This window comes from Sarcophilus harrisii, chromosome 2 (assembly GCF_902635505.1).
Source record: "Sarcophilus harrisii chromosome 2, mSarHar1.11, whole genome shotgun sequence".
Classification (NCBI taxonomy): domain Eukaryota; kingdom Metazoa; phylum Chordata; class Mammalia; order Dasyuromorphia; family Dasyuridae; genus Sarcophilus; species Sarcophilus harrisii.
In genome coordinates this window covers 643,785,201-643,801,589 of record NC_045427.1, presented here as the reverse complement: position 1 = coordinate 643,801,589, position 16,389 = coordinate 643,785,201, and the positions used below count along the sequence as shown (strand labels likewise).

At 41.4% G+C, this 16,389-nt stretch overlaps 1 protein-coding gene across 3 annotated transcripts in view; it reads left to right on the top strand.

Annotated features, from left to right (window-relative positions):
- The window catches only part of BICC1 (BicC family RNA binding protein 1), a 254,358-nt gene that overhangs the window by 213,328 nt on the left and 24,641 nt on the right, over positions 1-16,389 (top strand). For all 3 annotated transcript variants that reach the window (XM_003755073.3, XM_031956957.1, XM_023506771.2), the window contains 7 exons: positions 2,205-2,366; positions 3,409-3,605; positions 3,776-3,908; positions 4,789-4,945; positions 7,861-8,026; positions 14,065-14,104; positions 15,146-15,300. In XM_003755073.3, the coding sequence (XP_003755121.1) occupies positions 2,205-2,366; positions 3,409-3,605; positions 3,776-3,908; positions 4,789-4,945; positions 7,861-8,026; positions 14,065-14,104; positions 15,146-15,300 (1,010 nt within the window). The remainder of the gene's footprint in view (positions 1-2,204; positions 2,367-3,408; positions 3,606-3,775; positions 3,909-4,788; positions 4,946-7,860; positions 8,027-14,064; positions 14,105-15,145; positions 15,301-16,389) is intronic.

Here is a 16,389-nt window from a genome sequence, read left to right as displayed (position 1 = left end):
TATCTCTTTTTCTGTCTGTATCTCTCTCCCTTTCTCTCTGTGTCTGTCTCTCTCCTCTCTTTGTCTTTCCTCTTCTCTCCCCTTCTCTCTGTTTTTCCCTTTCCTCCTCTTTGTCTCTGTCTGTACTCTTCCTCTGTCTCTCTCTCCCCCTTTCTCTCCCCTTCTTCTCTCTCTGTTTTTCCCTTTCCTCCTCCTCTCTCTTTGCCTCTATGTCTCTGTCTTTCTCTCTCTGAGTCTCCTCACTTCCTTCTCAGCCCAGCTCAGACACCGCCTTCTCCCAGAGTCCTGACTAATCTCTTCACTTGTTGGTGCTTTCTCCTCTGCAAATGGTTTCATTGTGCTTTTTGTTCATTGTTTGTGTACATGTTGTGTGATGCCCCTCTTTTCCCCCCAACTAAAATAGAAGCTTCTTGAAGGTAGGAACTAATTCATTTTAATCTTTGCATTTGCACTGTCTGTTATATGTACATCTAATTTAATCGAAGTTTGTTGTATCAGTAACGAGTGTCCTGGTTTTAGAAGTAGGATTGTTCTTGGAGGCCATCTAGTTTGGCTCCCATTTTATGGATGTAAGAGCAGAGGCTTGCCTCAGAGTCAATAGTAAGATTTGATGCACTTCCCCCTTCTTCCTCCTTCCCTTCCTCTCCCGCCTCCCACTCCTCCATCCACCATTGATTCCACCATACTGCGATGTAAGGCTGGACAGACAAGTTTAGCCTTTATTCAGTTGGTGGGAGGAGATCTGGCCCCCGCAGAGCAATCCACACTAGCCACCACCTCGGTATGGATGGGGAGAGGGGAGCTGGGTGGGGGAGGCCCATCCTGAGGCCTTCAGCCTACCAAGCTCTTAGAGGAGAAGGTGGAGGGACTGTGGGAATTTCTGACCACCCCGTTCCCTTCGTGGATGACATCTGACGGGCAGAGAGCAGCTGCCAGGCCACATCACACTCATGCACGGGTTCTCAACCATTTCACCCAAATCTGAGGTTAAGAGCAGACCTGTCTGCCCTTTGAAGGACTAAAGGAGCGAGATCCAAACAAAAAAAAAGGCTTTGGGTCATTTGTTTTTTGATGAGAAGAGGAGGAATTGCACTGAGGGGATCATTAGAATAATAAGACCCTTGTTGGTTATGTCCCATTTATCGCAAACAGCCCGTTGGGAACAGGCTAGCTTATCAGAAATGGACCATTAGGACCCATTCCTCTGCTCTGGGAGGGGAGAGGCGAAACATTAAGGACTTACCTGCAGTGTCAGCTCAAACCCCGAGGAGCTGTCGGGCCATCGGACCCTGTCCTCGGCAAACCCCTGCCCTGGGTAAATCCATCCCAAGGGAGCTTTGTTGATACCAAGACCAGGAATCTCACCTGGAGGGGTTCTATAGGAAGAGGCAGCAGGTTTGGGAACGCCCTCGGCCCCCCATGAGAAGGGAGAGCAAGTCATCCATTAGCCGGGGTCAGAGTTGCAGAGACACGTTGAGGTTTGATGCTAGGAAAAGCCTAAGAATGAGAGCTCTCCCTCCATGGTCCCCAGGCTTTGTTGTAAGACCCTGTAGGGGATATTCCTTCCCCACCATAGGGTAAATGAGGTACCCCCTGAAGTCCCGAGGAGCCTGCGATTATGAGACAGGGCAGGTTCCTTTTTCAGTTTTTTTTTTTTTACATTCATTTGTTATATATCAAATGTGTGCTAAGCACATAGTAGGGCTGGGTATAGAAAGTCCCCCAATGGATCCATCCTCAAGGGAGTTGGATTCTCCTGAGGAAGACTATAGATTAAGTGAACTTGGCTGTGTCCGAGCCTCCTCCCACAGGGACCGTAACATCCCCATCCGACTCTGTCCCGGCCACACCCTCTCCATACTATTTCCATTCCTCTGTGATCAGCCTCTCTGCATAGAGCCAGGTCAGTCCTCAGACCGCAGGTTGCTCCTGGGCTAGTCCCCTGTTAGTGCAGACCTTGAAGACCCAGGGTCACCTCCCCAGTGCAATAGAACCTCTGGGGACAACTCCCTTGGAGGAATTTCCCAAGTTTAGGATGTCTCAGAATTCCCAGTGTTGTCTCAGTCTTAAAGCTGAGTTTAGACTCTGGGGCTGCCCTGTGCATTTTATTGTAATTGGTTTTCTGAGTAGCAGCACGGGGGACGTCATCACAATATAATCTAAAACCATTACGCGGGCTGACTCTCCACGTTCGTTCCCCACAGGTCTTCTCGGCCCGACCGCCTTGTCTGTAAACACCTCGACGACTCCAAACTCGCTCCTGAATGCTCTGAACAGCTCCGTGAGCCCCCTGCAAAGCCCGAGTTCTGGGACCCCGAGCCCGACGCTCTGGGCTCCCCCCCTTGCCAACCCTTCGAGTGCCGCAGGTCAGCGGGCCGTGAGTGCGAAGGGAGGTAGCGGGAACCCGAGCACGTTACGTATGGTGGCTTCCCGGTGGAGCATGAGCTCCTTGTGGGCAAGGGCTGTGTCTGTGGTTGCTGTATTAATCGGCACCACGTGAGCTACAGACGTTTAACAGATGTTTCTAGGGTTGATTTGGACGTAGAAATAAAAATAGAATCTTTACAGTGTCATTAAAACAAGTGAGTGCGTGTCAAGTCTGCTTAAAGGACCCTGCAAGGAGCCCTAGTCCAACCTTATCAGTCAGTCAGTCAATAAGCATTTATTAAGCACGGACTGTATTATCAAAGGAGGCAATATCTGCTACTGCAGCACATAGTAGGCGAAGTATAAATGTTAGTTATTATTATTGATATTATTACTATTACTATGTCAGACACTGGAACCCAGAGCAGTGAAGACATTTGCCTGAGGTCACCCAGGGTCTGAGTAGCCAAACCAGTGTTCCCACCTGCCAGCGTTCTTTCCACTCTTTCATGCTGACTCTTCCCCAGTTTCCAGTCACTTTCCCTGCCAACCCGAAGGCTCCCATGGTCTTCCCAAGTGGCCATGCGATGAAAAAGAAGCATTTCTGCCACGTTAGCAGTGTAGCTAGCGGATCGATGTGCCGGAAAGTTACCCCAAAACAGGGGTCAGGGCTCTGAGTTGTAGACCTGCCTGTGCTCCTACTGAGCCACACCATCGAACAGGCATTTATTAGGCACCAAACTCCAGAATTAGCTGTGTTCCTCTTCTCCTGACTGCTTCAGTCTTCAAAGATAGCGACCTCATCCCTTGGAGGAAGGGGCTGACTGGAAGTCACAGGGCCCCATCGCATGCTTTTTAAACCAGAGTCCGGACCAGATCGCCCCACAGGGCCTTCTGACCTCATAACTTGAGTCTGTAAGAGAGGCTTAGACTCGGGGTAAATGTCCCTCGGAGTGAGGGGGGATGGAAGGCAGCTCTCTTCCATGGTCCTGTGCAGCAGCAGGACCTTGTGATGATGGGTTCTCTGTGATTTCCTGCTAGGTTTTCCAGCGCTCCCACACCTCATGATTCCCTCCACCGCCCAGGCCACGCTGACCAGTATCTTGTTGTCCGGCGTGCCCAGCTACAGCCAGACAACGCCATCTCCGCCTCCCGGCCTGACTCCTGTAGAAGTCCACGTCAACGGTATGCAGTCAGAAGGCCCTCAAGGCTCTCCTGCTCTCAATGGACACGTGCAGGTGAGCTCCCTGAGCAGAGCAGGCCCCGGGCCACCAGTTACTGTACCCAGCAAAGCCCCGACGCTGTTCGGTTTTTTTTTTTAACCTTCACAATAAATATTTTTTTCATGGAAAATTTGTGAGTATCTAGGTGAAACTAAAGCTCTGATCTTGTCCCATAATTGCTTCAGTCGTCAAAGATAAAATATGGTGCAATATCGACCTCATCCCTTGGAGAAAAAGTGCTGACTGGAAATCATGGTGACCTGTCACGCCAGACAAATGCCTCCGAGCAAGTGTCGTCCAAGTCCGGTGCCTCCGAAGGTAGGGCCCCCCTTTTGTCCTTGCCCTAATTAGTCCGGAAGTGGTTCCTGCTCCAAGGGGGCAACCTTTCCAGATAACTTGGGGTGTAGCTGTGTCTGGTTCTCTGGTGTGTTGAAAGAAAATACCATGAAGGATGAAATAATTAAATCAGATAATTACTAGGGGTACTATTAATTATGGTGGAGTGGATTTATGTTCATGCTCTGTCTCATCCAATTTGGACAAATCCCCCAACCTCTTGCTACCTCAGTTTCCTTATCAGGGCATTGGACTAAGATCTCCAAGGACCATGCTAACTCTAAAGATGGGGGGCATTTCTAAAGCATTTTATCATAGACAACTTGTAAAACACAGAAAAATAGAAACCAAACCTCCAAACTTCTGTGGCTGTTATGTTCACGGCTGTGTCACCATATGTATGTCTATGCAGATTTTTGTGTGTGTATCCCACACCTACAAAGCCATACATACACATATATGTTTGTAGCAGATTTTTAAAAATTTACATCAATTTATATCATACTAACGATAGCCTTTTCTATTCCAAATGGAGACTTCCAGAATTCCCATAGTTAGCAGGGGTTTGAATTGCGTGGCTATCATTTTTCTGTTTGAATCATTTGTATTTCTTTTATAAATACCTATTTATGGATGTTTTTCTCCCCAGGACAGATGGCAAGCAACTTGAGGTCATTTTTATCTTTGTATCTCCAGGCCTTGGTACATATTGAGTGTTTTAAAAGCCCCTGTTGGTTTTAGAAATCTCTATCCAGTCTCTTATAAACAGAATGTCCTTTTGGCTAATCTGTGGCACCTGGTTTCATACTGTACCATACCAAGATGGCGGCTATTTCTCATTTGGTCTTCCTTGACTTCCCAGGTTGCAATGATGCTTTTGTGGAAGTGGGGATGCCTCGAAGTCCTTCCCATTCAGCCAATACCGCTGAGCTCAAGCAGATGATGACGTCCTCCAAGGTGTCCTGCTCCAAGAGGCAGACAGTAGAATTACTGCAAGGCACAAAGAACTCTCATTTACAGTAGGTATTGACTTCATAGTCAATTTAGTATCATCTCCTTTCTATGTGGCACCTTCAGGTTTGGGAAGCACTTTCCTGCAAACAATCCTTTCAGTAATTATGCCAACCCAGATTTTACATAAGGAGAAACTGAGCCTTAGAAGTAAAGATGAGTGATTGACTTGGAATCCTAGCTGTACAACATATTGTCGGTGTGACTTCAGATAATATTTCTCAATGTTTCAGATAATACACTCAGATACTATTCAGATAATATTGTGAATATTCAGATAATCTTCTGAATATTTCTCCCCTCTTGGGCCTTGGTTTTCCATATAATCAAGAACTTGAACATTAAGATTTCTTTTTTATTGAAGCTTTTTATTTTCAAAACACATGCGTGGCTAATGTTTCAACACTGACCCTCGTAAAACCTTGTGTTCCAAATTTTCCAGTCCTTTCTCCCACCCCTCCCCTAGATGGCAAGTAATCCAATATATGTTAAATATGTTAAAATACATGTTAAATCATATATATATATATATATATATATATATATATATATATATATATATAGTAGTTATGTAGTTACTTTGCTGCACAGGAAAAATCAGATCAAAAAGAAAAAAAATGAGAGAAAACAAAATGCAAGCAAACGATAACAAAAAGAGTGAAAATTCTATGTTGTGATCAGTTCCCACAATCCTCTCTCTGGGTACAGATGGCTCTTTTCATCACAAGATCATTGAAACTAAACCTTAAGATTTCTTACTCCCTGGGTGATCTTTGACATATTGCTCCTTTCTTTGTCTTTGCTGGACCTCAGATTCTTCTATAAAATAAGGGGTTTGACCTCAATGACTCCCAAATTGCCTTCTAGATCTAAATCTGTGATCCTTCCATTTCCAAGACTTAAGGTCATCGATTTAGAAGTCAAGGTTTCCTGACCCTAGCATTCTTGAGAACTTGCTGCATTGTTGCTGAGCTAGAATCTTCTGGGTTACTTTGACTTTATCCAGGAAGATTCTAATGGACTTTGCTTTGCTGATTTAGGCCAGCTTGACTCATTTATCTTCCTTCCTATGTTGCTTATTATTTACTGTTATCCTTCTGATGATTCACTATAAAGGTCTGTATTAAAAACAATTTAGCTCTATTTGGGAAAATGAAAGGACCTGGGTTCAAATCCCAGTTCTCCATTCTTCAGCGAGTCATTCTTAACCTTCATAGGGAACAGTTGTATGGTGTGACTTAGATTTAGAAAATTTGTTCTTTCTCCTTCATTTCTCTTCCCCTTCTCTTCTCCATCCTTCTATACTCCCATCTCTTCTTCCTCCTTTCTCTTCTGCTTTCCTTTCCATGTTTCCCTCTCCCTTCATTTTTTCCTTTTCCTTTCCCCTCTCCATATTCATCCCCCACCTTCAGTTTAGGTTTTTGAGTTTATGTCCTAACTTTCTGAAGTACTTTTAAATACCTTCCCTGAGATCTGAAAATGTCACTGATCTAGGTTTGACCTTCTGTTCATCTTCCATAATCATCATCTTTGTTGTAATCATAGCTGTCTCTTAATATTTGTCACTTACCATTTTCCCACTATTTTTTTGATCTGTATTGACTTGTAAATTATTCCTCAGCCTTCAGATAAGGGCCCCTGTCTTTGAGAAAAGATTTCCCCCCCCCCCACCCAGCTCTAGTCCCAAAGACTTTTTCTCTTTAGGATGGTTTTCACTGGGTTGTATATGTTCCAGATCATGTCTGTCACATACATAAATGTACTTGGTCATCCAGTTTGTACCTTGCATAAGGAGAAATTCACCCCCATTTATAGCCCAGAGCTATAATGATAGTTGGTATTTATCTGGTACTTTAAGTTTGCAAATCACTTTGCATATATTGCCTTATTTGATCCTTCCTAGTCCCTTTTAATAGATGAGAAAATTGAGGCTGAGAGAAGTTAGGTGATATTTGCGTGGGGTCACACAACAAGCAAGCTCAGGGATGAGATCTGAACTCGGATATTCTCAGCTCCAAGTGCCGTGCTCATTCCCACTCCATCCTAGTTAGGGGGAAGAGGGTAGTGCTGGTGACTTCACCTCCTGTTACCCCCTCAGGATCCTGCTTCAGCTAAGCTGGCCTGCCTGCACCACAGAATTTGATAGTTGGATGTTGATTTTGCCTTATTTTTTTTTGGAATTCTGTCCCTTGGTTGTATGGGGAGCAGTTGTTGACTAGTGGATGGAGATAACACAACTTATCTGTGTTCTTGCATGGACTATAGAAAAGCTTGACCTAGATGACTCTGAGAATCCTTACAGCATCCCACGGGTGTCTCACTTACAATGTAAAAATAGAATCCTTTCAATTTTTTAGGATCTTACAGAGATGTATGAGCCTTTCTCTCTTCTTCCCCCTCCCCCAAATACTCTGCTGCCCCTCAGGTTAAGGAGGCTTAATTTACTCAGCCAATAAACAATTTTAAGTACTTATTGTGTATCAAGCACTGTACACAACATCAGGAACACAAATACAAATGTAAACAAAGACGTTCCTGCCCTCAAGGAGTGTACAGTCTAATGGAGGCAGCTGAAAAGCAGGGAGGCTGTGCCTGTGGAATGATGGGGTTAAGAAGGTATCTGATTACTGGGGTGTGATTTAAAAAGTCCAAAAACAAGGTATCTCATGGTAAATGGGGAGAAGATTGTGTTGAGGCCTTTTTAATAATAGAAGCCCTGTCAGAAGTTCCTGAGACAGATCCAGTCTTGCTGGAGAATGAGATCTGTCCGTGATGAGTTTCTTGGAGAAGAAAAGCATGATGGGGAGATAAGTCCCAAAGCGATATAGCTGATGGTAAATGAGGAGGCCGTTGATACTTGGATCATAAACATGGGGACCTCTGCTTTATGGTTGAGAGCTAACCTTCAGACTTTCTTCCTTAGTACCGCTGAACGCTTGCTCTCGGACCCAGAGCTGAGTGCGTCAGAGAGTCCTTTGGCTGACAAGAAGGCCCCAGGCAGTGAACGGGCAGCCGAGAGGGCAGCAGCAGCCCAACAGAACTCAGAAAGGGTTCGTCTCACTCCACGATCGTCATATGTCAACATGCAGGTGGGTGATGCTACAGAGGCAAGAATCCACACACAGAGAGGTTGCCCAGTTAGTCTCATGGAGCTTCTACCAATGCTGGGTCTTCTTTACTCCTGCTTGAGGTGACCGTAAGGGCAGGGCTGATAAAAGGTCCATCCTCAATGGGTGTAAGGAGCTGTGCTGAGGTTGATATGGAGCCTCGATCCTGGATGCTTTTCCAGTCATTGGAAACTCACAAGGTTGTCCTTCCCTTAAGAGTAGAACAGATCCCAAGTGGCAGAAAATAGAGAGCCCATGTTCACAAGCCTGACAAAGGAAGGCATTTGGCCCCTCCTCATCCTAAGGCTTATAGCAAGTCTTCTTCACTCAAGCCAGCCAGGAAAGGATGAGGCAATAAGTGACTTATGGGTGAGTCCTTTGTCTGTCTTCCAGTTCTGGTCTGGTAACCAAACAAAAAAAACTTTTTATGAGTTAAGCAGACAGGAAACAGTCGGAATTACCTGTGTGTTCTCTGAATCCAGGAATCAGATTCCTTGATTATATTTTTGCCTTTTCAGAAGCAGGCTCTCCAGCATAGTTTAAATGGTCAAGTAGACAGAACTGATTAAGTATATCCAGGAAATGAGCCATCAATTGGCCAAGTCCCTTTGAATTAAACTTATATTTATATTATACTTACTTATATAAGTATTTTTTAAATTCCAAAATTTAGTAATTCAAAAAAGTATTTATTGAGCACTTCATGTATGCTCCTAAGTACTCTGAGACAGAAACAAAAATACATGTGATCTCTGCCTGCATCGATAGACTTTACCATCAGAACTCAATTTAAAAAAAATGTTAAAGCTCAACAGAGTGAGGAAGTGCTTAAATCTGATTCCTAAAAACTGAGTTCTAAATTGTTTACTTGACAGCAAAATTTGCCTTTAGAATTAAATGCCACTTTGCCTATTAGCAATGACATTTTGTCCGAGAGTCATAAGACCATCATCAATGTGTGTTTATTCATGGATAAATTAATACTCATGGCTTTTGTTGCATGCTTTGCTTTTGGTTGCTGGAAAAGACAAATTATAATTTGTAAATGTCAGAAAAGGTAAAGGGGTGTGTGTGTGTGTGTGTGTGTGTGTGTGTGTGAGAGAGAGAGAGAGAGAGAGAGAGAGAGAGAGAGAGAATTTGCCTACAGTTAATAGAAGATAAATCCTTTTTAACATCAGTGTTAATCTTATGATCTAACTAAGCCAACTTCTATGATATTTGCTATTTTTTTTATTTCTTGGACTATAGTGAATCTTCAGTGCCTTCTCTCTCTTCTTGGTTCTCTTTTTGACAAGAGATAATTCAGCAGTGTATAGCAAGAAAATTTTCAAATGTTTCTTTTGGCCCAGTTGATCATTTCCTGATGAAAGATTTCCATGTATAAGAGATACATTTACCTCATAAGTCCAGTAGCTATCTCCATCTCTTGCAGACAATAGGAAAAAAGGTCGCTGTAATCATCAAAATAAAAAAATCAAAGATCAGTGGATGCCATTTCCTAGGGAGTCAATCATCAGATACATGGGAGATGGTAGCAACAGCAGTGTGATATAGACAAGAGAGAGGGTGCAAATCAGGAAGGCCCAAGTTTAAGCACTGGCTCACACATACCCTGGCTCCGTGACCTAAGACAGATTATGTTGCAGAGAAGGCACCAGCATGCATTGGTAGAGGAAATTTTCTTATTGGTAATTCCCTGTACTATTGAAACCAGAGGTCTGAGGGGAAAAGGAGATGATTATCTAATTATGATCATCTAGACCCCTCCTACTCCATACATCATCTTGTATATACCATCTTTGTCAATGACTGACAAATTTGGAGAAATTCTAAGTAGAATCTTTTCTCAGTGTGGTATAATATACAGAAGGCTGGACTTCGAGTCAGGAGGCACGTGAGCTTCATTCCTACAGCTGACATATACAAATCTGTGAAAATGTGTTAAGTCACTAAGTATCTAGTCTTTCTGAACCTAATTTCTGAATCTTCCTTTATTTGTAGAATGGCAGGAATGGACGAGATAGCCTTTACCTCTATTATCTAATAATATGTAGGATGGGGAGAGCAGTATCTATTCTGTATTCCTCACAAGGTGATCATGAGGGTCACATAATGGTGGCAAAGGGAAGGGAACCAGCCTTTCTTTCGTGTTTACTATGTGCTAAGCCTTTTACAGATGCCTCAGTTGATTCTCACAATAATCTTGGGAGGCAAGTGCTCGCTATCCATGATACCACCAAGCTACATCAAAGAAATAATGTAGTTTCAGCATTCTGCCATATAAATACCGGCTATAATTAATGCCCTTTGGACCAGGCCTCTGATTTCCCTGGTATAAGAAACTCCTGATTATAAAATTCTTATACCAATGAAGGCTGGCTTTGAAATTTATACTTTTGGAAGGTTACGTAGGACATTTGAGAGTAAGAGTTACCAAGGGTCACACATCCAGTATCTGAACCATGAGTTTTGAGGCTAGATTTCTATTCACCATGAAATGCTACCTCTCATTGTTATTAAGCTGGTTAAAAATTCGAGGAATAAAATGAAATTTCAGGAGTTATTTGTAAACTTTTATATCATCATTATCATTGCTAACATTTGTATAGTGCTTTAAGATTTGCTAAGAATTTCACAAATGTTTTCTCATTTGGTCCTGTCAGCAGCTCCATAGGAATGCTTTATCGGGGTCCTCAAACTTTTTAAATAGGGGGCCAGTTCACTGTCCCTCAGACTGTTGGAGGGCCGGACTATAGTGAAAACAAAAACTTTGTTTTGTGGGCCTTTAAATAAAGAAATTTCATAGCCCTGGGTGAAGGGGGATAAACATCCTCAGCTGCTGCATCTGGCCCATGGGCCATAGTTTGAGGACCCCTAAAAATGATTCTCTTTTATTAAATAACCTTATTTCTTAGGATCACATCTTGGGTTGCATCTTGAATTCCTTTACTCTTCAGAACTAATATTCCATTAGTCTTGAGTTACTCATATTTCTTTTCCTTTATATTTTAAAATCTTTTTTTATGATAGTTTACAGAATTCATTGTCATTGGAAATGATTAACTTTTACCTTTACTACCTTGGAATTTGCAGCATAGGATTTTTGTTTGGGAGGCAATCTATGTGTTACTTTGGGTTATGTTTTTAGAAGTGCTGAACTGTCTTACTGTATGATTGTTTGCATTGTGGTGTTCAGGAGTTTTTAACCTTATATTCTGAGAAAGCCACAATCCTTAAATTTTCTTTGTATCCTGTCTTAATGAACATAATTTTTTTCATGTTTAAAGATCATGTGTTTTTTTAATGTTATTGTTTGGTTGCTATTATTCAGCTAGATTTTTTTTCACTTTTTTATATTTATATTTATTTCCTCTAGTGTTGTTTTGATAAGGTTTGTCCTTGTGGATTTAAGTTTTTCTATTCTGCCAACTATTTCTACTGTACAAGTCGCCAATTCCATTATCACCATTTTTATTTCTCTCTTGAACTCTTAGTGGTACCATGCTGTGGTACCATGCTCTTTTAGGAATCCATAGGATCTTCTGCCTTATCAAATGTTGATTCAGTTTCTTTTGTCTTGGCAATATTTATTCAGTAATGTTTGAACTTGTTGACCCAGAGATCAGCTTTGCTTCTGTTTTAATATCTTTCCTATTGATTTATGCGCCAATGCTCAAGGTTTTTGACTGATTTTTTTCCCTCTTGAGATTTTTGATAATGTAAATCTCTTTTCCTTATATTCCTTTATTGTTCACTTTCTGACCCCTTCCTCTTTGATGTCAGATTTCCCAGCATTTGACATAAAAGTTACCTCCGCCTTACTTTTGTTGGAGAATTAACTTTTAACTAGCATCAGTTCCTATCTCCTGAGGGGACAGACTCTTTTTCTTCAGGTCTTAGATATTCCCCACATATGCTGGTACATTTTCCCAGTTACCTCTGCTCTTTATTTCTGTGGTCGAGGGCTGCTGCAGTATATCAGGATGCCATCTCAGGCCAAGTTTGTTCACTTTTCTGTGTCTTACCTACTTTGTGTGTGTGGGCAGAGAAGTCAAAGAAAAATGAAGCAAAGTCAGAGACAGGCTGTGCCAGCAGAGACTCTGGAAGCAATAAGGATATTCCTATATGAGTCTCTTTGTGCCCTCCTGCCCAAGAGTAGGGGCTGGAGGAAAAGGAGGAAAATGAGTGTACCTGTTAGCAGGATATATTCTTATCTGCTGTTATTTTATCAGATTGTTATTTCATTTTATTTCTTGATGGAGAGGCAGCTGCATTTATCTGTGGCCCAGAATTTTTATTTTGGTAAGTTTTTAAAAGTTTGTGAAGATCAGAGGAAATGGTTGGTCCTCTGTCTTTACCATATTGCTTTTCAACATATAAATGCTGTTCTTCTTCCCTCATTCCCATGAATATATGTGACTGAGATCCTCAAACCCCATTTTAGTCAACAGTGACAACTTTAGTGCAGTAATGCTCTTTGACTTAAATCACTGGAGCTACAGAGCCTCCAAGTGTGGGTTAGAAGAACCCATTTGCATCCAGAAAGATTATGAGCAATGAATCTGTTTCTGCATCTTCAAAGTGAGAAGGTCGGACTAGGTAATCAGATAGGTTAATGTCTTTGTGAAGCACTCGGTTAACCCTAAAAGGGCTGCATTCAGTCCATCAATTGTGAAACTGCTGATCTCTCCAAAGTCCCTTTGATTTCTAACATTCTGTATTTGAGAAGAGTTTATATAGAGTTATAAATATGGAGCCTACAAGGATATTTGAGATTATTGAGTTCAAGACCCCTCTTTCACAGATAAGGAACTGAGGCCCAGAAAAGGCAAATGACACAGATAGTAGCAGCCTCCAGGCGCCTTTTTTTTTTTTACTACAGGATGCTATAAGACTTGAGAAACAATCATGCTTGGACCAAGTCATTCTTTTAGTCAATATTTACTGAGCACCCTGTTTGAAGGCACTCTGCAAGTACTGGGCAGCAAAAAGAACTTGAGTTCTGATTGTTTAATATCCTCTAATGTCATTGCAAGTTGAAGTCAAACAATATTGCAGTTTGATTTAATAATCTCACTTGAAGCAATCGAAAAACCATTAATGGTCCTAGAGAATAGATAATGAATCAAATCTATCTCCCCTCAGCAAAGGGTGTGTGTGTGTGTGTGTGTGTGTGTGTGTGTGTGTGTGTGAAGGTTATGAGGACAAAATATTATAAACCTTCTCAGACATGATGGTGGCAATTGGGTGCTTCTGTCTACCTGGTTTTTTCTTACAAGAAAGGGCTCAACTTAGGAGAGAAGAGGGGAGAATTTTCCAGGTGTAAGTATAGAATGAGACACAATCCACAGAAATCAAACTTCTTTTAAAAAACCAGTCCACTGGTGTCTCGACAGCGAGTTCTTTCTTTGCAATAGAACTCCCTAATCCTTGACATCAGATCCATGGGCTTGCCAAGTCATGCTTATCATAAATGAGAGCTCCTTTTTGAACAACTGATTTCTGGGAAAGAGTGCAGGAATTTGGGGTTTAATCTTACTAATTCAGGAATGTGGTTTCCCAAGCCAGATTTTTGTGACCTATTACTTTGAATCACTGATATTTAGAGTATGCTTTCCCTCGTGTGTTAAATGTTAATCATAATTAGATTTTTTTTTAAGTTGAAGGAGACAAGTTGATTCAGTACCTCTTTGGAAAGTCAACTAATTATTTATTGCCCTAATGAGATAGTTCGAACGATCCAATAGAATATAAGCTCTTGGACAGGAGGACTGTTTTGTTTTCCTCTCTAGTTCCTAGTAGACACATAGTAGGTACTTAATAGTTGCTTGTTGATTGATTGGTTTCCCATTTAGATGCCTCAGACTTTCATTGGATTGCTAGCATGTTATTGTACTGAGATTATCGTTTGTCCCTCAGGACTTCATGATATGTAGTTAAAACTGTTGCTCTTAGAGTGTGAGTGTTGCTGTGATTCACGGCGAAAAGAGAAATAAAGAATGTTTTGTTTAATTTTTCAGGCATTTGACTATGAACAGAAGAAGTTGCTAGCAACCAAAGGTATGTGGTCCATTCGTCTCCTACAAAATGCCTCTATTTCTCAGTAGACCCATAAACATATTTTCTAGTGAGACAAGTCTTTGACTCACTTTGCCCTTAATTAAAAAGGTTTATCTGTACTTAAAACAAAACAAAACAAAGTAAAACATTGGCCTAAATTGTATGCCGTCTGTATTGGCCCTCAAGAAGGATTAAGTTAAATGGACAGAGGCAATATCCTTGAATCCTAAAGTCAGAGATCCTGAATTTGAATCCTGGCTCTTTGACTTGCCATCCATATGACTGTGGCCTGTTATTTTGTGCTGATTTGTGATATATAAAGACCGCTAGATGGCTCAGGAGATAGCATTCTGGGTTCAAATTTGGCCTCAGACACTTACTTAAGTTGTATTATCCTTGGAAAGTCACTCAGTTTCTTGCACTGTAAAATGGAAATAATAATAACACCTACTTCTCATGTTATTGTGAGGATCAAGTGAGATAATATTTGTAAAGGTCTTTGCAAACTTTGAAGTGCTCTATAAATGCTATTATTTTAAATTATATTACTGTATTATATTATTATTGAGTGTTCTGTAAGTGCCATTATATTAAGTTATGTTATTATTAAGTACTCTCTAAATGCTATAATATTAACTTATATTAAGTATTCTATAAGTGCTATTATATTAAGTTATATTATTATTAAGTACTCTATAAATACTGTTATATTAAGTTATTAAATGCTATATTAAATTATTCTATATTCTATAAATGCTATTATATTAAGTAATTATGTTATTAAATACTCTATAAATGCTGTTATATTGAGTTAAATTATTATATTAAGGGTTCTATAAGAGCTGTTATATTAAATTATATATTATTAAATGATCTGTAAATACTATGTTATATTATTATATTACTTTATTATTAAGTGCCCTATAATTGCTAGTTATTATTCTTATTGTTAAAGATCATGCTCTTGGTTGTATAAAATCTTGTTTGAGGGGATAACTCACAAGAACCTGGTTGATTGCTCCGTGTGTCTCCCCTAAAAAGCAATGCTGAAAAAGCCAGTGGTGACGGAAGTGAGGACCCCGACAAACACGTGGAGTGGCCTGGGATTTTCCAAGTCCATGCCGGCCGAGACCATCAAGGAGCTGCGGAGGGCCAATCACGTCTCCTATAAGCCCACCATGAGGACCACCTATGAGGTAAGCTCCCTCCTGGCGCTTTCTTGTTGTCACCTCTGTGATTGGCACCTGGAGCCCATAGACTTCCATTCAGTGGTACGAAGGGGTGGGTGAGCAAGGGAGAGAATTGGTTCAGATTTTGTTCTCCATTAACTAGATTGTCATAAAATGGAAATAGTTTTAGGGACCCATCTCCGGCTTTCAAAGCTAGGGACTGTGTGTGTGTGTGTGTGTGTGTGTGTGTGTGTTCACACATAGCAAATGAAACCACAGAACAGAGGATAGACAAAGGATGATCGTCCCATCCTCTACAGTGGTTAGCCAAGACCTTTGTTCTGGGGGGGCCGCCTTCTGACAGAAGGGGAAATGATCCAAATAGATGAGGAAAACCCGCTTTTCAAAGAGCAAACAGCCAACGGTCCTGAGCATTTGGACATGCCAAAGCTCAGCAGGAAACATCTCCGAGAAGAGCCCTCCACTATTTTATGGGTCCCAGATGTTGGCTCGGCCGTGTGTATTGATGTGGAGGGCCTGGCTTCCTGATGCACGGAGGTAGGAGCCAAACCCCATTGGGCTCCGTAGCACTGACAGGCGAGGACCTGCCAGTTTGGAGATAGCCAGCTTTTGACTGTTGACTTCTATGAGAAAATACAAGGAAGTCATCCAGGCCCATATTTTAGAGGGGAAAAAATCAGCAATCAGCTGAAATGGAATGTTTCTCCATTGAAAGACAATTGTGTAATGACTCCTCTGCTAACGAAGGCTTAGGATGGGCTTTTTTCTTCTTTAATGGACCTATTTGCTCCCATAAAACTCGAGGAAATGTGTTCTTTTTCAACGTTCCTTTTGAATTCCAGAAACTTTCAGTGGAAGGAAAAGGAAACTATTTTTAAGGACCTGGAAAGAAAGCTCTGGTGCATTTTGTTCTCGGGGTTAGATTACACTAGTGATGCAAGGGACTTATGGGAATAACATTGGAGTTACTTTCAGAATTTTTAAACTCTGAAATAAACACTTAATTTAGTTTTCTTATGGAGTTCACTTCCTGGGAGGAGCCTTAAAAAAATCTAGTCCTGCCTCCTCATTTGACAGATGAGGAAACTGAGGCCC